This window comes from Primulina tabacum, chromosome 1 (genome assembly GCF_025594145.1).
Source record: "Primulina tabacum isolate GXHZ01 chromosome 1, ASM2559414v2, whole genome shotgun sequence".
Classification (NCBI taxonomy): Eukaryota; Viridiplantae; Streptophyta; class Magnoliopsida; order Lamiales; family Gesneriaceae; genus Primulina; species Primulina tabacum.
This window is the reverse complement of record NC_134550.1, coordinates 498,570-518,980: the sequence shown is the minus strand read 5'-3', so window position 1 is coordinate 518,980 and position 20,411 is coordinate 498,570. Positions and strand designations below refer to the sequence as shown.

At 35.9% G+C, this 20,411-nt stretch overlaps 6 protein-coding genes across 6 annotated transcripts; 3 read left to right on the top strand and 3 right to left on the bottom strand.

Annotated features, from left to right (window-relative positions):
* Positions 1-846: 846 nt before the first annotated feature.
* LOC142538085 (uncharacterized) lies at positions 847-1,237 on the bottom strand. Its single transcript, XM_075643547.1, has one exon. The coding sequence runs from the start codon at positions 1,235-1,237 to the stop codon at positions 1,025-1,027; it is 213 nt and encodes a 70-aa protein (XP_075499662.1). The 3' UTR covers positions 847-1,024.
* A 616-nt stretch (positions 1,238-1,853) lies between these two features.
* On the top strand, positions 1,854-2,526 carry LOC142537978 (uncharacterized). The gene has a single exon (XM_075643461.1). It carries the CDS (start codon positions 1,854-1,856, stop codon positions 2,064-2,066), a length of 213 nt encoding a protein of 70 aa, XP_075499576.1. The 3' UTR covers positions 2,067-2,526.
* A 50-nt stretch (positions 2,527-2,576) lies between these two features.
* On the bottom strand, positions 2,577-3,083 carry LOC142538211 (uncharacterized). Its single transcript, XM_075643596.1, has one exon. The coding sequence runs from the start codon at positions 2,955-2,957 to the stop codon at positions 2,748-2,750; it is 210 nt and encodes a 69-aa protein (XP_075499711.1). The 5' UTR covers positions 2,958-3,083; the 3' UTR covers positions 2,577-2,747.
* Positions 3,084-5,543: 2,460 nt separating this feature from the next.
* Positions 5,544-9,670, top strand: LOC142537741 (protein NUCLEAR FUSION DEFECTIVE 4-like). The gene is made up of 3 exons (XM_075643265.1): positions 5,544-6,089; positions 6,786-7,714; positions 7,806-9,670. The coding sequence occupies exons 1-3, from the start codon at positions 5,751-5,753 to the stop codon at positions 8,311-8,313; spliced, it is 1,776 nt and encodes a 591-aa protein (XP_075499380.1). The 5' UTR covers positions 5,544-5,750; the 3' UTR covers positions 8,314-9,670.
* A 1,233-nt stretch (positions 9,671-10,903) lies between these two features.
* Positions 10,904-13,255, top strand: LOC142537817 (uncharacterized). Its single transcript, XM_075643326.1, has 4 exons — positions 10,904-11,092; positions 11,730-11,794; positions 12,408-12,606; positions 12,750-13,255. The coding sequence occupies exons 1-4, from the start codon at positions 10,949-10,951 to the stop codon at positions 13,086-13,088; spliced, it is 747 nt and encodes a 248-aa protein (XP_075499441.1). The 5' UTR covers positions 10,904-10,948; the 3' UTR covers positions 13,089-13,255.
* A 222-nt stretch (positions 13,256-13,477) lies between these two features.
* LOC142537884 (large ribosomal subunit protein bL27c) lies at positions 13,478-15,055 on the bottom strand. Its single transcript, XM_075643380.1, has 3 exons — positions 14,667-15,055; positions 13,933-14,034; positions 13,478-13,843 (listed from the first exon to the last, which is right to left on the bottom strand). Exons 1-3 carry the CDS (start codon positions 14,961-14,963, stop codon positions 13,664-13,666), a joined length of 579 nt encoding a protein of 192 aa, XP_075499495.1. The 5' UTR covers positions 14,964-15,055; the 3' UTR covers positions 13,478-13,663.
* Between the last annotated feature and the right edge of the window lie 5,356 nt (positions 15,056-20,411).

Genomic DNA, 20,411 nt, shown 5'->3' with positions numbered 1-20,411 from the left:
GAATCGATTTATTATTTTTTTAATCAGCTGAGCGGGAGATGAGGAAAACGGTCGAATCGATTTATTATTTTTTAATCGATATTTGATGAGCCCTCTATGCACGACACCTTTCAATTTTATTATTACTGGCCATTGTCTTTAAAATACAAATACTGACAATATTATTGAAGAAACAAATTTTACAAATAATTATTTTATGAGTCTTTACGTAGGATGTAACTTTTTTTCCCCCCTGGAAGTAGCTAATGCAATCGATGACTATTGACAGGTATATTAATAAGATAATAGAGAAAACCATGTTAAATACAAACATCAAACCGTCTCACATGCAACGATTTCACTTATTTATATTTATGAGACTAATCAACTCGGTTCAATAAAAAATAATACGTTTCACACATATCAGCATATATTATGTCTGTAATGTAAAGTATTTGTGATTTGGGACGAACAAGACAACCTTTGTATCGGAATCCAGGGAGTATTTATTTGCAATCTCAATATTATGCTCTCGAAGAATAGTATTGACGAATTGTAAACATGGTTGAAGTTCATGAGTCGTTTTCCATTTACATAACTTTGGAAACATATGATCACAGGACCAGCTAGTGTGGACGATGATTCCACTGAATTAATAATTATCATAATCCACAAACTATGATACCAGGATGTATGCATGTATAGTAGGAATATATCCAGAGTAGCTATTAATCAAGTAATATAATTCTTTGATAGACTGCAATCATGCTTATTAACCAAGTTTAACAATTAAAATTTGAATGGACCCAAATAACTGGAGTATATTTTTAATGCTATAAAAGAAAAACAGAAATAAAAAATATTAAAAGAAGCTAGCTCTAGCTAAGTACTCCAGGAAATGTGTATTCTTGTTAAATAAAGACTTTAACCATAAATCACCCAAGTGCATGATTAAGCAAAAGATAACAGCTAGAAACAAACACTGACAACAAATACAAAACCGGAAAACTGAGAGAAAAAAATAAACTATACGAATTCGATTCATCTAACCGACATAGATGTGAGCTCCAATGGGAATAAGAATGATGGTGATTATGGCGTTGAAGATTATGGTATGCACAAATATGGAGAGTCCATTGGTCTGCACGTTGGTGAATTCTTTCGGCCTTCTTTTCCCCGGAAGTTGAAACAGAAGTCTCGGTGACAACACCACGAAAAATATTACAGCTACCAGTACTGGTGCAAGATCTACCGACATTTCTCTTCACCAATTTCTTGATATCTGCAGTTTTTGAGCGCTAGAATAGGAGATTTCTTAGTCTAGTTTGTAAAATGTCGCAACATTGGGTTTGTCGCCAATGTTCTTGTCTTAATCTGGCACTGGAGCCGGTAGGTATGCATGCATACTCGGTCCAACTCCAGCTGGGTCACAATGGGCAAGTGCTCCAACAGCAATACTTGGGAAGTACTGACCCATTGGGTCTGAGGCCCGGATAGTATACCAACCTTTTCCCAATTTTTTTTACTAGCATCTCCACCTTCTTAAAAATCTCTAGAAAAGCAATTGGAAAAGGGGAATTCATGTGTTTAAGAATTGAATGCTTTTGTGCATACTTCCAGAAAAGCAATCCCATTATCATAATATACTTTCCCTCCCTTTAAATCCCACCGTTTTCTTTGCCCCCTCAAGTTTAGCATCCCATCATATGCACCCTTCTTCGTTAAGTAAAACCAATACGACAATTCTACTTATTGGCAAGAAGCATTTCCAAAGATTTTACAACAAACACACAAAAAAATAACAAGACATCACCCATAACATTTTATTTGTGAAGGAGTTAAAACCAAATACCAACGCAAGGTAGAGTATAGAGATGAGTTCTGATTGGGGACCCGTGGTGGTGGCGGTGGTGATGTTCATCCTCCTATCTCCAGGGCTGCTGTTCCAACTTCCTGCGAGGACCAGGGTGATCGAGTTCGGCAACATGTACACAAGTGGCATATCTATCTTGGTTCATGCGGTTTTGTACTTCTGTGTTTACACCATCTTGATTGTTGCCATTGGAGTTCATATACATTCAGGCTAATTTCGATTTTATGTTGTATATGTAAAAATTTCAAGAATTAACACTTCTTATTCCAAAGTACACCCTCGCTCTTCAATCTTCCTCTATTTCACTTTTCTATCGAACTTTTTTTTCCCTACTCTCGCCGTAGAGATTTTGGAGTGAAGCTTTATAAACTAATTCTATAAATTCGGTGGCTTCTTCAAATGGTCTGGATATTTTGTCGTCTAATTGTTTGGCTTTTGTACAATTCAGAAAAAAAAAGTGATAATAAAAAATTCAGTCCTTGAGAAGTTGCAATTTAACAGAGTAGCAATCATACTTCATGAAGAAATCTCTCCAAACAACTGCATCAAGAATTTAACTTTCTACGTTACAGCCCTAACAATTGGAACCCTAAACTAAGTCTGAACAAATCAAGCTTCGGTTTCGATGGTTTTCGCACAAATACAGTAAGTTTGTTTTTCTGATAAAATAAATACAGCATTTATGGAAACAGAGACTGCTAGAAAAAGTGGTTTCGCCAAGAAATCAAGGGGGTAAAAATGGCAAAAGAAACATTAAAATGATCTGAAAACCCACAAATTTAACAGAGATCCAAAAGTCAGAAAACTAGCAGCAGAATTGAAAAGGAAAATGGAAAAATTAGTCCCAGATACAGCATTAGATGGATCTAGTACTGCAGAAATACTAACGGGTGGATCAGCCCGTATATATGTGAACATGTATAGCGAGGATTAGGATAGCATAGAGAGTAAAGAAAATCAGTGTGTGAACTGCGATTGCCTTGCCGTTAGTCTTCATGGTGCCGAACTCCAGCTGCCGATTGTTGCCAGGTAGCTGAAACAGTAGGCCGGGTTGCAGCAGCACGAAGAGCACAACTCCGATAAGTACTGGTCCCCAGTCTGCCATTTTCCGGTAGAAATGAGAAATTGAGGAGGGGTTTGCTTGCTTCCGAGTCTCGAGAATGCAAGAGAGTAAAAGGAATGAACAGCGAAGGGCATTTCTTGATAAATATTTGGTTCCCCCAACACAGACTTTTTTGAACATAGAATAAATGCTTGCTTTTTTTTAAAAAAAAATTCGTATTTTTTTATAATAAATTATTTTATGTAATAAATAATTAATAAATATAAAAATATTGTATTATCATCGTACGGTATGATAAGATGGCATTGTTCGAAAGATAACAATTATAACTATATTAAGAAATAAGTATTCTTAAAAAACTGTAATAAAAGTTGTATGATTATATTTCATTCATTTTGGTGACTTTTTAACCTAAAAATGAATATATTATATTAATAAATAGATTTTGACAGCTTTGAGAAAAGAGTTTTAGAAAAAATATTTCATACACTTGGCTTTGTCTATAAAGGAAATAGTGTAATTATTACATGTCAAATTATTTGGTGAAAATATTTTGAGTTTGAAAAAGAAAAAGTAGATGAAAATTTAGTTGCAAATACAAATAATATGGCTATTTTGTATGAAGAGAGAATATTTGTTTTATTATAATTTCTGGAATAAAAAACATTGTTTCGGAAAAGTAAAACATAATTGTATACACATACTTTGTCTTTTGATTGACGTTACAAAATTATCCAAGCAACAGTGATCAATAATTTCAAGAACAAAGTTGGAATTACTTTTTCATATTCCTGTAAAACTTTTATGGGATATATTCCATCAACTTTTCATATGCCCTTTAAAATAATTTTTGTTAATTGTTCTTTCATTCTCTCTCTCTTTTCCTGCAAGAATGAAGGATTATGCAGGTCTGCTGATAGGCACTTCATTATTTGCACTGCTGACGCCGGGGCTAGTATTCCAGCTACCAGCCAAACAGAGGCCTGTCGAGTTCCTCAACATGACCACCAGTATGCCTTCCATTCTGTTGCACACTATTATCTATGCTTTGCTTCTTGTTCTCTTGTTTATCGTTCTCGACGTACATCTTTATGTCTAGCTTTTATATATATATATATATATATATATATATCATCTCTCCTTGAATAAATTTTTTTCGTAACCTCCTACTTATTTTGTGTGGGAGCAATTGGGTTTGGTGTGCTTTGGGAAACAAGTATTTTTTGCTGCAAATTGTAACCGTGTATTTGAGTAAGCTGTTTAAAAATATGGGCTTTTGTCCAAAGTTAAAATTTTGAAATGCATGTTGATTTCAACAAGTGAGAGGAAAATTTTAGTGACAAAATGGACAAGTCAAAGAAAGAAACAGATATGATTTTAATAATTATCCTCAAATATTTTCTTAATATACTTAACATATATTAAATTAATCTATAGAATATATGTAAAATAACTTATTAGAACATGGAAATTAATTCATTTTTTTTCATGGCATCTGTTCTTGATCTAAAGAACATAATAAATTAGAAAAGAAACAAATTCAAGAATATCAGAATCGAAAAAAAAGAAAGAATGAAGCAAAATAACAGAATTGAACGAAATAGAATGATGATAATTCCTAGCGCCTAGCCCATGTACATGTGCACACCAATAGCTAACAAGAAGATGCAGCTGAGAGCAAAGTAAATAGTGGCATGTATCAATACATACACACCACTGGTTTGGAAGTTGCCGAACTGCACGAACCGGCAACTGAATCAGCAGCCCCGGTGTCAGCAGCACGAACCGACATGAACGCCGACATCTAGCTATCTCGCCCTTTTGGCTCAACACAAGTTTCAAATGGGCTTAATAATAAATTAAGATTTTAAGTTTGTGAAATATAAAAGAAGGCAATATCACAAATTGGTTTTGGAGAAGGTAATGAATGCTACCGAATCAAGCCATGTCATATTCATGCACGTAAATAAGGCCAGACGTTTTTGTGATAGAATCGCAAAATATAAAATTATTTATCAAATTTTATTTTGTGTTTTATATTTAATAATAAATAACATAAATAATAGATAAGATCCTGCAGTGAAGCTAGCCATGCATTTTCCGTGAAGAAATCCTGATATCAACTACGTAAGTTAAATCATTAGATATATATTGTCATCTTGTTCAGTACATACATTTGCTAGTTACGAGACGCCAAAAAAAAGAGGATGACTCTTGGTGCCCACTTCAAGGTGTATCGGATAAGAACTCGAATTTGTTTTCCACGTTTTTTTTTTATTTTTTTATTTATATTTCAAAACCAATCGGGTCCTTGATTTCAATGATTTGTATTGTATGTACCCTCGCTATTTTATTAAGGTCAAGAAAGAAAATTTATTCGTGTGGTTGCTGTTTTATCTCTGGAAACTATGGGCAACAACCAACTACGTACACCGACGATCCTCCATACTCTTATCAATCAACACATAATAAGAATGAATGAATGAATGAACGTTATTTATATTGTTTTATGAAATGGAACTTTTTGCACATAAATATTTATTTTAATGATTACACTTATAATTACAGGATTTGGTTTTTCTTTCTTTCTTCTCTCTCTTTCTTATATGTGATTATACTCATCATGACCCAATTTTCGGCGATTGCCTTGTACAAATGTGATTAGAACTCTTCGTCATCTCATAAACAGAAATAGACACGTGTACACTCTTGGCACTTTGTAATACGGCCGCCACAATGTTTACCTACGAATGATTGCACCCTTCATTGTTGTCTGCACTATATGAAGGTCTAAATTTTTGCAAGACAGAAATCCGCAAGTTGTTTTTAGAAATCATGATGGGTTGCTTCGGTGAAGGGATCCGTTCTTTCGTCAATAACAGATGGTTGGTTTTTGTGGCTGCAATGTGGATACAATCATGTGCCGGGATTGGGTATTTGTTTGGCAGCATATCGCCGGTGATCAAGAGTTCTTTGAGCTACAATCAAAGGCAGGTTTCGAAATTAGGGGTGGCTAAGGACTTGGGGGACAGCGTTGGATTCTTGACTGGGACTTTATGTGAGATTTTGCCCTTGTGGGGTGCTCTACTTGTTGGTGCCACCATGAATTTTGTTGGGTATGGTTGGGTTTGGCTCATTCTGTCTGGGAGAGCTCCGGTTCTGCCATTATGGGCTGTGAGTATCCACTTTCTTATGCTATTTCATCCATGTTTTAGAATGAGGTCAAGGTCTTATGTTTTTTTTTTAATCTTAAACTGTTCAACTCCTTTGACTTTCTGATTTGCTGTCTTTTCGCGAGTTTCATTCGATTCATCTGAGTGTGTCGTGGATCATCTTGCTTCCTCTGATTCTCTTGTTCGTTCGTTCGTTCGTTCGATACTAATCAATCATTTATTTTTTCCAAATGTTTTTCCGATGAGTTCAACTCTGGATCTCACGTTCCTTCTTTAATCCACAAAGATGCCATTTTTTTCAACAAAATAACTTGATAGTGGAAATGTGGATTTCTTTTTATCGACGGATTACGGATGTTCATTTTTTTTAACTCGATAATTATCTTAAGGCGATTTTATATTCGTGTACTATTTCATTAAAAACACTTCACACATATGCGAGAAAACAGATTTAACTTCTTCATGTAGTTTCTTAAAGTAGAGATAAACTTTATTGCTTACTGTCGTTTGTAATTGGCAGTTGACTCAAATCCGTTTTCTTTCTTTACAAAATGAAGGCAAAACAACTTTTTAGTAGCTAGAATTTTTTGTTTAGGATTGATGAGTTCGATGAAATTCGGTATGTCTGCTAAAGAAGTGAAGCATGATTTTTCCTTTTCTTGACCAAGTTTAACCGTTATTATCTTTTCATATGTAGATGTGCATTCTTATCTTTGTGGGAACCAATGGCGAGACCTATTTCAACACAGCAGCATTGGTTTCTTGCGTTCAAAACTTCCCTAAAAGTCGTGGTCCTGTTGTGGGAATACTCAAGGGTTTTGCTGGATTGAGTGGTGCAATCTTGACTCAAGTATACACACTGCTGCATTCTCCAGACCACGCATCACTCCTATTTATGGTTGCGGTTGGGCCAACAATGGTGATCATTGCTCTTATGTTCGTTGTCAGGCCTGTTGGAGGTCACAAGCAAATACGCTCATCTGATGGGTTTAATTTCTCAGTTATCTATAGCATATGCGTTGTTTTGGCTGTTTACTTGATGGGGGTAATGCTGGTGCAAGATCTAGTTGATTTAAGCCAAACCATAATTACAATTTTCACTGTAATTCTACTAGTTCTTCTGTTTATTCCCATTGCTATCCCGGTGACTTTGAGTTTTTATCGGGAGCCAAAATCACCTGTCGAAGAGGCACTTCTACCTGAATCTAAAAAATTAGAGGCCGGCAAATCTGAAGATGATGGTCAAGAAGTCATATTTAGTGAAATTGAGGATGAAAAGCCAAAAGATGTTGACTTACTTCCCGCTTTAGAGAGGCAAAGGAGGATGGCCCAACTCCAGGCGAAGCTAGCCCAAGCAGCTGCAGAAGGAGCTGTGAGAATCAAGAAACGAAGACCACGTAGAGGGGAAGATTTCACATTATTGGAGGCATTGATAAAGGCAGATTTTTGGCTTATTTTTTCCTCTTTTCTACTGGGCTCGGGTTCTGGCTTAACTGTTATCGACAATTTGGGTCAGTTGAGCCAATCCTTGGGTTATGATAACACCCATGTATTTGTTTCGATGATCAGCATTTGGAACTTTCTTGGTCGTGTAGGTGGTGGCTACATCTCTGAGAAAATCGTTAGGTACGATGTTCTATATTTTTTCTCAGTATTCTATGTTTACAAATTTTTATTTGTTTTTTCCTCACTACTATCACCGTATGCTGCAAAACAGGGAATATGCATATCCAAGGCATGCTACCATGGCCGGTGCCCAAGTGCTAATGGCATTCGGACATTTCTTCTTCGCGATGGGGTGGCCTGGGGCAATGTATGTCGGAACTCTCCTTGTTGGTGTCGGATATGGGGCACACTGGGCAATAGTGCCTGCAGCTGCCTCAGAGCTTTTTGGGTTGAAAAAGTTCGGTGTTTTGTACAATTTTCTCACTCTGGCAAATCCGGCAGGTTCGTTAGTATTCTCAGGTGTTATTGCCAGTAGCATATATGACAGAGAGGCAGAAAGACAAGCTCACAACGCTCCTCATATATATCACAGTATGATGTCTTCATTTTCAAGATTCTTATACCTTGGGGAACCGCTAAAGTGCCACGGTGCCATTTGCTTCTTCTTAACTTTCTTGATCATGTCGGGATTTTGTATCATTGCGGCTGTTTTAAGTATGATTCTCGTGTATCGAACAAAGATAGTGTATGCTAATCTTTATGGAAGCTCTCTACAGTAAACTAGCTGCGATTTCTGTTCGAAACTGGGATAAAAGGTCGGTTTTCTGATCTGGAGATGGACAAGGCAGAGAAATTAAAATATTTGCTATAGCAGAATGCTTGGAACGAGAAAGAGCATGTAATTTGAAGGGATATAGCCTGTTTTAATCGTTATCTATATACATGCTTCATATTTTTTATCGCCACCCAACTTACGGTTGGCCCCGGATGCATAGTATGCTTGGTGTTGTATCTGCGTGTTTTTTACTGTAATATTTGGCAAAATTTTGAGCCTCTATGTTATATCCCTTGCACGCTATGATTTTGATTTTACACTGCTTGGGTTTGATGCATTGAAATTATCTGTAAAATTGCTACTGTACAAATTGTGCAACCCCTTCCATTTATCAGCACAAGTTGGATTCAGACATGGGTTGAACATAATTAACAATTTTTACTACAATTTCTTTAGAATGTTGGTTATTTTCTAGTTTTTCTCGATTCAACAAGAGAGCCCTCATAAATTTTTGTCGTTATATAGTAAACAAAAATATGAATCATAAACTCTACCCTCAATTCGATCAAACTAACTCTATTTTGTTTCTTCTCCCTTCAAGAATCATCAATTACAATCAGTATTAGAGATTGTCTCAATTTGAAGAACCAATAAACAAAAATAGGACCCATCTATGTCTGATTCTTTCATTTTTTTGGATGGTTTTAATTATTTGATTTCACTAGTTCGAACGCCTTTTCACCCGTCAGTCTTACCAGTGTAATTAGAACATTGTGTAGGGATTAATCTTAATTGCAGTGTATGGCTGCAATCTCATGCACTTCAGCCATTCAACAGTCGACTCCCTCATTGTCATTAGATCCTTTAGCGAAGAATCTATTCATTCAGACCAAAATCTGCAGATAACCCCCCATTTTTCAGAAGCCCATATGATAGTACAAAATTATAGATTGATGTTAAAGAGCTGATCATGGGTTATTTCACGGAGAGGATCCATTCGTTTTTCCATAGCTGATGGCTGGTTTTTGTGGGTGCAATCTTGGGCTGGTAACGGGTATTTGTTTTGTAGCATTTCACCTGTCATCAGGAGTGCTTTAAACTACAATCAATGGCTAGTTGCGAGTTTAGTGGTTGCTAAATACTTGGGGGGCAGCGTCGGGCTTTCTGCTGGAAGTTTATCTGAAATTTTGCCGTTATGGGGTAGTTTGGATTTGGCATATTGTGACGGTCAGAGCTCCAGTTCTGCCATAATGGGATATGAGTTTCATTTTTTACTTTGGTTCTCATAAATTTGTATGTCATTTGAGTTGACAATTTTTACTGTTTATCTGAAATCGTCAGTGTGTGTTGATTTTATTTTTTTTTTTTAAATTTTAGTGTGCAATGCCGAGTTGAGTTCAAAGGTCTGTATGATGTTTTAACACGGGGCGTCAAGGCCTTTTCAACTTTTGGTTTACTGTTTTTCGTTATCTTTCTTCAATTCATTTGAGCTTTATATGAACAATGCTAGTTTGATCGAAGTTCATGTCCAAATTCAAACTTTTTCTCTGGATTTTCGTGGAACTATATTTTGAGGGAATAAATTTATCATGCATAACCCGAGGCTGAAGTGTAGAAAAGTGATGTAAAAAGCCTTTTATTTATAAAAGTTGGATAAACTCGATTTTGTTTTTACCCGCCACATCTGCTGCAGTTGTTTTATGATTTCCTGGGGCTGGGGCGAGACCAAGCTGTTATTCAGCAAATCTCATTTAGAATTGAATGCTTGCCATGACATTTGGTTTGACCTTTGAAGTCTTCGAGAGAAGTGAGTGCATCCTTATTTTTGTGGGTGCTAATGGCGAGACATATTTCAACACAGCTGCATTGTTTGCAAAACTTTCCAAAAGCCGTGGTCCTGTTGTGGGAATGCTGAAGGATTTTGCTGGGTTGTGTGGTGCAATCTTGACACAGTTATATACACTGGTCCATTCTCCTGACCCGTTAGTATTCTCTAGGCGTAATTGCCACTAGCTTGTACGACAAGCTCATCAACATAGCTTGATGTCTTCATTTGCTGATGAATTGAACCACCAAAGCGCAACTGCGGCATTTGCTTCTTCTCAAGTTCCTTGATCATGTCCGGATGCTGTATGGAAGAGCTCAAGAGCTGCCTTTGGATTTAAAAAAAAAAAAAAAAACTTGGTTAAAAGCAGAGAGCAAGCAAGAATTCAGTGGTTGAATTCATACCCAACTTCACTTTCCATCACTCTATTATATTCTTTGTTGAAACCATATGAAATATTTGAGTCATACTGGCACCGTATAATATTTTATGCTTACATAGTTCAAAATTTCTTGGAGCTTTACGTATGTAAATTTGTTCTTATTTTTTTTAAAATTTAATAAGAATGATTTTGTTTTTCTCTTCTATAGTTGATTTTTTTAGATAAATATTTATTAAAAATCGAATTTAAAATTTTGTCATGACAATAATTTGTTTGGGTTGAGCCAAACTCTATATATAGTATTGGCCCACTTATAATCTCAGCCCAATCCATCTGAAAGTGGGCTACCGCCTGGTCCAATCTCTAACATAAATAAAATAATAATGTTTAATTTCCAGTACCGAGAAGCATCCACGGAAATTCAATTTTCTGATGAAGGGGGAAATGGAAATGGAGGTTGAAGGGAGCAGAACTGGCTTCGAATTTCCCTTTTGGAATCCACTCAGACGAAGTTTTGGACCCGATTTTCCGTTCTTCGAGTCCGGAAACTTGGAGAGAGAACTTCTCGCCAAACAGGTACACACGCTTTATACACAATTTGATTTGGTATTCATGGTATTGTTGATTTTGCCGTTATCTGTTAGTGGCGATTTTACCTATATTTGCTTTTCGGGTGTGATTTTGGTTCTTATTTTTATTCTCAGTTTTTTTATGGAATTGGTTGCCGTTAAATGTACTTGATAGTATTTGTCTTAAATTACTCATTAGTTGATTTTAGGTGATTCGAATGTTTATGGTTGACTGCCTCAGTTAAATGTGTAAAGTATCGAGGTTGGAGGCAGAGTTTTTTGCTTCTGATGTTTCTTGGTACTTGGAAATACAAAGAGTATAGATGTAATTTCAGCATGATTGATTCGTTTAGGATGCGTTCGGTGGTGGTTTCGGGGCATCTGAAATGTAAATTAGAGAAAAGATGTTATTTGAGGTCTGCAATCATTTGAAACTGTCGATTTTTTGTTAACCAAATATTTTAAAAGCTTGAAGCTTTTCTTAATCTAGATAATCAGGGAAGTTGTTTATAGTTTGTACTTTAAGAATTTACTCAAACTTCTTGATCTAGTGTGTCATCTTATGAAGAGAGTGTTCTATTTGTCTGTTTTCTCAAAAAGTCAGCAAAACAAAATCTATCAAGTTGAAATTATTTCTTCTATAGATTACATTGGATTTGACAGATGCGGAAAAGCAGCAGCTTCAAAATTTCGAAGATGGGAGGAACAGGTATGGTTGTAATGGCTGGTTTAGCATACATGCTATTCGATGATATGAATCATTTAAAGCACACAACGCAGGGTAAAGACAAACTCTGTTTTTGTCTCTTAGCGTATATTTAGCTACAAGATGTAAATATAAATGTTTTTCTCATCCAAAATATAATTATATGCATTGCATTTTCTGCTTTTCCGCAAATCATTTCATACCTGTGCATAGTACTGTTAAACTAAGGATGCAAGGAACCAGTGGCATGCTGTCTATTCTAATATCTGAATTTGGGGAAAATAAGTGCATGATCTTTGTTATCGAGTTGATCTTGAACTTTCCTGTGTGTGAGAGACTATTGATAAATGATGTATGATTGTAGCATAGTGTCTGCAGTTTCTTAATCTCATTATTCATGCAATATCAAGTTTTTTCTTTACTTGTTCATGGCTGGCAGTAAATGAATTTGTTACTACCTCGGATTTTTGTGCATTATTAAATCTACTCCTTATCTTTCCTTTTAAAATATTATCTCCATTATAGTCAAAACGGGACTCGAAAAATTTTTGGTCCATTTTTTTCAAAAGTGTCTTCTCTAGTTCATCGGACCTCATTGAAACTTTTTTTAAATCAGTGGAGTGTCCTGCCCAATTGTTGGTTGTGGCGCATATCTTAAATCACTGGAGGAATTTGAAGATCACTATAATGCTCGACACCAGGCATCTTGTTCAGTCTGTTCAAAAGTGTTCCCAACACCACGCCTACTTAGCATACATGTTTCTGAATCTCATGATTCTTTCTTTCAGGCCAAAGTTGCCCGTGGATTTGCCATGGTAATTTTCTTGACTTAAATTCAGTTATTCACGCTTTTTGGATTCATTTTTTTGAAAAAGATTTGAGTCACAATTGAATGTTAAGAGATGTATCTTGTGAAATGCCTTGTTGAAGGCTCAACTTATATGATTTATGTGTATAGTATGAATGCCTTGTTGAAGGCTGCTGTGCAAAGCTGATGAACTACAAGAGCCGGCAGCAACATCTGATAGACAAGCATAAATTCCCGGCTTCGTTTGAGTTTAAGAAAGCCAATCCATCAAAGAAACACAGGCAGAAATTCCTTCACGAGAAAGGATCAGTAGAGGCTTCCTCGGCTGCAAATATGCAAGTGGAGGAAGATAGCATGGACACACTTGTTTCAGAAGTGTCAAAACTAAGCACCTCTGAATCTCCTTCATCAATCAGTTTTGGCCGCCGCCACACTCGAGGTTTTGCTTTTGTTCCTCGAGCCATTGAAAAAGAGAGAAGACAACCTTAGCCGTTCACCTTCTCAGACAAAGTCAGACCAGGAAATTTTTCGTTTCGAAAAGGATTATTATCTTGGTTCGTGAAATTCTTGATGCCTAGTCATATGTAATGAAATCCAACGAACGGCAGTTTACAGATCTTTGTGCAATGTATAAAATGCCATATAATTCAGAATCATTTGACAATCGCACATTCTATACGTTTTATTCAATCTTGACAATCAAAGGTGGAGGCTAGGATAAAAAAGTTCAAGCTATTCATGTTTCAAAATACATTTTACAAATATTCTAGCAATAGCAAAATGCTATAAATTTAGCCAAAGAACGAACCGACGACATATATTTTATGATTATAAACTTCCATCTTCGGAAAATCACTATCAGTACCTGCCTTAACATATATCGCTTTAATGTAATTTTTTTAAATCAACTTGTTCTAACGTGTCGAACATTCATTTCTTGACAAAATCAGGAAAATAAAAATAAAAATCAAACAACAGCAGCGGCAGAAGTTGGCATCCGAGCATTAATTACAAGTTATGCTCATAATTTCAATTGTTACAAAGAAACTGCAATTCCCAGCAGGTTAACAAGCAGAAGTATCTTCCGAGGATTCAGCAGCAGAAGCAAGCACCAGCTGTGGCTCAGTTACTACACCTTCCTTTCTCGCTCTTCTGCGTTCACGTTGCAACCTAAAGGACTCCCTCTTCCTTGCTCTGTAACTCAACGGGTTTTCGGGTTGAACAATGCGTGGATAAACACTGATCTGTGGATTTCATGAAAAGATGGCCATCATAATCACTTCAATCAGAAGAAAAAGAACATATTCGCATGCTAAAGTTGATATAGATGAACCTTCTTCTTATCAGGACCAAACTTCTCGAATTTGACCAGCCCATCAATCAATGAGAAGATAGTGTGATCCTTGCCTATTCCAACATTTTTTCCTGGATGAAACTGCCAAAGTCAAGAAAATTGAACTCAACAACCACAACCTTTAAGATGCCAGAAAATTACTGCGGAAAGCATGAGCAAAGGAAGCTAAATAGAGATAATACAGATGAAGTTTAAGAAATTAGCAGTTAAACCAAATATGGTGCGGAACTGCCAAGACTACAATCGAGGTAAACTACTTGTCAAAGTGGCGTAAAAGTTGGCATCTCACGCACTCGAAAAGGATGAATGTAGAACAGTATAGGACAATCCGAGAGAACCATTTCTTTATTTAACTTACATCGTTCGGAAACTTCCACCATTTTTTGCACCAATGTTATTGCTGAAAGAAATAAAAAAACGCAATCCATTCGCAAACTCAGATCTAAATATGGATTTATGCACTTGGATACAAGTATATATGTTCTTCAAACACAAGACATCGCACGCTTCATCATTAGATGAAATCCACCTAACCGATTGTGGATTCCTTCTACCATAGAAGATTTTCCATGAAAATAAACACAAAACAGAACCGTTTCGTATACTAAATAAACATCAAGAGCAGATAAAACGATTTTTGAATTTGTTTCAGAGCAAATGTTAACTCATTCAAGTATATGCAACAGAGAATGAATAGGCGTCAGGGTTCAAACCTTGGTGCCACGCTGGCGAACGATGATGGAACCGGGTTTAGCCGCTTGGTCGCCGTAAATTTTGACTCCAAGCCTCTGGCCGGGAGAGTCCCTTCCGTTCTTTGTGCTTCCAGCTCCCTTCTTATGTGCGGATTCAATCGTCAAAGGAGATCTAATCGGAAAAGAAACAGAGAAATTTTGCCCTACGCTTTGAATCGAACCAAATTCTCCTCTCAAAAAAGCAGAGGACGAACTGGAACGAATGGTTAGGCCGTTGAACGCCCCCACTAGACTGAAACTCAAACTCGCAACCGCCATTACTGCGGAAAACACCCTCCAATGACCAGTTTTGTGGGTTTGTGGCTCGTTACCTTTCTTATCCCCAATGAGAGAGTTCACGGGTAATAGTACACTAGTGTACAAGTTTCTTATATTCTCAGGTGTACATGAATTAATTCGCTCGTCGCAGCGGATTACTGCCCACAGATAATTACCAAAAAATAAAGATTTCGATTTTTTTAAAAAATAAGAAAACTTTTATCGGAGTAGATTAATTAGAAGCATAAAAAGTGGAATCAGGAGCAAGACAATAGAGAAATTTCAAGTAAAAATACCAAAATTTGTTAAAAATCTCAAATTTTTACACAACACCCTTCTCAGACCCAAAAATCATAGTGTCTTGGAGGTGTAACAAGATCTAAATCCAAAGCTTCCCAGAATTTCGAGTTTGTGAATAATAATTTCTGAAAATCTGTTTTGAGGTGACTACTTGTATCTTGTGTTTCTTATTTTTCTTTGGCAAATCTTACTTTGGTCACAACATTAAAGTTGTTCAAAATGTTTTCTACTTTACATATGTATCTGTCGATGGTCCCACGGTCGAAATAACCTTGATCATCATCTTGGTTTTTCAAAATCTGGGCACTGTTGATTCGAAATTTAAAAACAAGTTCTGAACGAAAATTGTAGGTCTAGTCGAGACAAGTTCCTAGAAAAATTTCCGGCAATGAGCAGCAGTAGGAACTCGGCCACACACTGGTATGATGGCACATGAGGTACATTCGCCACTCTAATACCTCACACGCCACTTTGATGGCCACCTCTTTTGACTTCTGATCGTTTATGCACGATTTTAAGCTTTTTTGGAAAGTTTGCTAATTTTTGGATTTATGTTTTAATTGTTATGAATTTTTAAAGTTTTAAAGAAAACTATATGGAAAAACTTTTGTACGAAAATGATTTTTTAAATATTCCAACACCTATTTTTGGTTCTAACTAGTGTAAAATTACCCCAATAATATTTGTAGGAAATTATCTTTGCTTGGGTTGAAAGAATTGTAAGTCATTAAAGTGAGGTTTCTCTCGCGATGTTTGACTATTTTGCCTTTTTGCCTAAAATTTACAGTAAAGTTTCATAAATTGTCGTTTATTCATATATATTGCACATATTGTGCATTTCACATTTTATTGATCATATGATTCAGCGTATTTGATTTTCTGTCATGTTATTGTTTCATATCTATTTACCGATTGGCTACTGACTGAATGCATGTTGAATGACTGGAGCATGGGCATTGGTCTATGTACCGGATTTCTAGTCCATTGAATGAAATGACTTCGGTCCTGAAATATGAGTTCATTTTGGCTCGTAAATAATCGATTGTACGGATCCTACTTGAGTACGTGGGAAAAAGTATTACACCGAATGTTGGAGGGAGCCACTAATTTAGCATACGATATTCATTTCAGAGTCCTGAACAGTCACTGTATCACTTGACAAGATATTTTTTGTAATGATACGTTATTACTAATACAAGTCATCTCATATTGAATTATTGCATTAATATATTATCGTTTGACTTGCTATAAATGTATAAGCCTAATTATATTCCCTAACTAAATCCTCGAAGACTTTACCTCTATTGAGACCGACCATTAGCTCTCATGGTCTCACCCTGCTTTCCATGTGTACAACTAGAGTTCGAGTCCTCCAACCCCATAGATTAGGATCTTAAAAAAAAACTCAACCTCTATATCTTTTAATTTATTATAAATTTCAGATACATGATTTTTATGAATCCAAATAAGATAAAAATTGAGAAAATAGCAACGTCGCCTTAGCAAGTGTGGGGACCCGGACTCTAATTCCAATTTTAATCATTCTTAGGAATTATTCAATCAATTATAATAAACAGGGTCTAAATTTTTTTTTTAAAATAAAATGCGGAAACGTAAGATAAATCAATCTGAAATACACATTATACCTAAAAGTACAAGTCTTGTATTTCCTACAATGATTCAACTAGGTTCAACTACTATATATCAAGTGATGATTCCTAGTTTACTTCTGAGCCCGGATCTCCACGCTATCTAGTCCAGCTTCATTCTCTTCTTGACCCTGATTCTATCCCACCTGTTACCATGCACACATACAAACAAGACAACAGCCGGATAACTCCGGTGAGAATTACATTCTCAGTATAAATCATGTGTACATGCAATCATATAAACCATATAAAAGTATATAACCGACATTCATAACATATATCAAATTCAAAAACATAAATCAAATATTCATAGCATGTATCATAATTCGAACATGTCTCAATATCAATAACCAATCATATTCTAAACATGTATCATAATCAGGAACATAAATCCATATCAATCTATGAATATAAAGCAACATTAATCAATAAATCACAATCAGTTACTTTCAGACTTATACTAGACTCAATCCTAGTCTAGGGATCCCGGTTTCCAGACGTTGGTGTTCCTATATCGACCAACAGTAATAGAAAAAATTCCGATTCTATCCACGTTGATATAACCAAACATCCAGTGTCTTGGCCCAACCGTCATAGACTTTGGCATTTTCACCAATACCCTATCTTGTGACATCGTGCAATGTGCCCGTGGCGATCCCGCCACTATCAGGTACTTCTGTCACAAGATAACTCGTCTAATAACTGCTGTCTATAATCAATAGCACAAGCATATCAATTCATTCGTTGCAAATATCAATGCAATAAAATAAAGTATGTGATTTAGGAAAACTCGAGTCAAACCTCACTCGAGTTGTGCAATCCCAACTCAACATTAATTTATACATTTCTCTTCTCGGTCTGACGAAGACGAAGTCTCGAATTCAACTATGTCCATACCCAATCTGGCAATGATAATATCGAACAGGCACGATATCAATATATAACTCAATTCAGAACCTGTTCTGATCAATACTCAAATCAAAATACAATCTGATCAATGTCAATCGACATACAGTACAACAATACAATCTCCATCAATCGTAAATCTGATCAATATCAATCTACTGATGTTTCGACGGCATAACAATACAGTCTCGATAACCCCGTCAATCTCAACATCACAGATATAATACCAGAACTCATAATCAATATCGGTACAACTCATAATCTCAATAACAATACAAATCTGATATCGAATCTCAATCAAATCAACTCCGAAAATCATAACAATTACATAAACAGTCTGTTCTTTAATCTGACTTCAAATATACGATGTCTACTGTATCAGAAACATCATATCTGATTCATATTCGATTCTGACAATAACATAATTTCAAATCATGTCTAAACGTAACAAAACTTACGTTCAGTTGTAGCATGCGTCGATATGAACACAGTACTGAAGTCGGATTACAAATCGGAAAGGGTGGATCTTTCACAATCACAAATCTAAAAGGCGTAAGGATTTGGAGCTTCTCGATTTCCTCCTATTTTCCTCTGAAGAAATGTACGATTGTGTATATATATATATATATATATATATATATACACACACGCATGTAAGGCAAGTGGCTCAATATTCATGCTGCACGTCTCACCGCGGGTGCACTATACATTGGACCGCGGGTGCGCTGTGCGTATTGGATCACCTTCAAAAATTCAGAAGGAACGACCGCGGGTGCGCTGACTCTTGCACCGCGGGTGCGGTCCTGTCTCGGTACATCCACCGCAAGTGCGGTCCTATTCTTACCGCGGGTGCGCTGCCTCTACTGTACCAACACCAAAATTTCAGAATGACAACCGCGGGTGCGATAAGGTTCCTGGCGCTGGTGCGGTGTCTTGTTGTCACTAAACTCAAATTGCAACGTCGCTTCTCCATGTCTGTTCTTCCATTCCCTTTTTCATAACACATAATAATCTCAAAAGTATCAACTAAAATCTCGGGCATTACAGCAAGACCGTGAACTTAAGCTTGTCTTTTATTCGAGATTGTACTAATATAATTTGATTTATAAGTTTTAAAGTCAAATATTATACACGTTTCCGTTACTATAAGATATAAGTGATAATGATTGTATTACACTTTAGGCCTTAGGGGCCCACATATGATAAGATTAGATGACCATTATCAATTCAAATCTAAATGCTCATGATAGGATTATATAACCTTTGTCAAATCAAACTTGAATAAACATGATAAGATTTTATAACTTTTATCTAATCAATAGTATGCAAAATCATATAGAACTTTCCTTTGTTATTTGACCTAGTAGGATAATTAATTATTTAATTACCAGAATAGTAAATCTAAGTTTAATAATCCATTTATTAACTAATTATGATTGCATCATAATCTTAATCAACTATCCAACATCATCAATGTGACGAGAATACAAATCTCGTTATTATGAAGCAAAGTGAAAATTTCAAAGATCAAAATTTTTCATTGATTCATTTTTTATAGCTGTCTATTTTGTGAACCCCTTCACTAAATCAATCAGTTGTATTCTCTTTACAAAATTAGCAGTCTTCCACAACTTCCAAATATGAAATTCACTTATAAACTCTTTTATAAGCTTTAGGTTTGATTTCCATCAAACTAGGTCATCAAATCCAAGTACTTGAATTTGACTATCTCAACAGGAACACAAAATCCAATAAATATTGTGTGACCTTCAATGGTTCATGTATATAGCTTGTTGTGAGTTCGGAACTCACGTTATTAGAAATAATTTTTGTTTCTTATACGAGCTTATCCTAGTTAGCCTCGTTCTATGTATCGATCCATTTATCAAAAGAATGTCAGAACTCAAGTCTGATTGACCCATCAGATCATGAAGCAGGGTCATGTACGACAAATCTCTTTAACAACGATTTTTATCAGTTGTGGCAAAGAAAGAAATTTCATAGAATTCGAAATATTAATAACGTCTAGTATTATCGCCTCGTGATCTCCTAGATATCATTGATAGTGCATGCAAGAACCAGTATGATATGGTTAACGTACAGTATGATATCTTCTTTCATATATCTCGATCGAATTTTCCACCATTGGTATATCGAGAGTTACAAATGAATTTAATAACACTGCGATATATCTTTGAGTAGTAGTGACATCAGATGTGCAACTAGAGAACCACATTTTCTAAAGCACATATATTACTCTGGTCAGAGATTTCTCAAACTATTAACTCATCAGATCATATATGATATTCACACTCGTAGGTGAGCGATGAATCTCCGACTAGAAATCATCGACTCCTACGTATGTCGGGACCACCCAATATTGCCACATGATAATTCTCCTGGAGTCGTTAAACGAGTAAAATTTCAACGTTAGTACATAGAGCCCCCACATTGTCCCGATTCTAATAACTAATGTTTTACGGCCATAACCACATACTAATCCACTCGATAAGTGATAGCCACTAGGAAATTCAGATGGGGGTTGTTCCACGATATATCTCATTATCAGTCATCTGTATGAATAAAAATATTC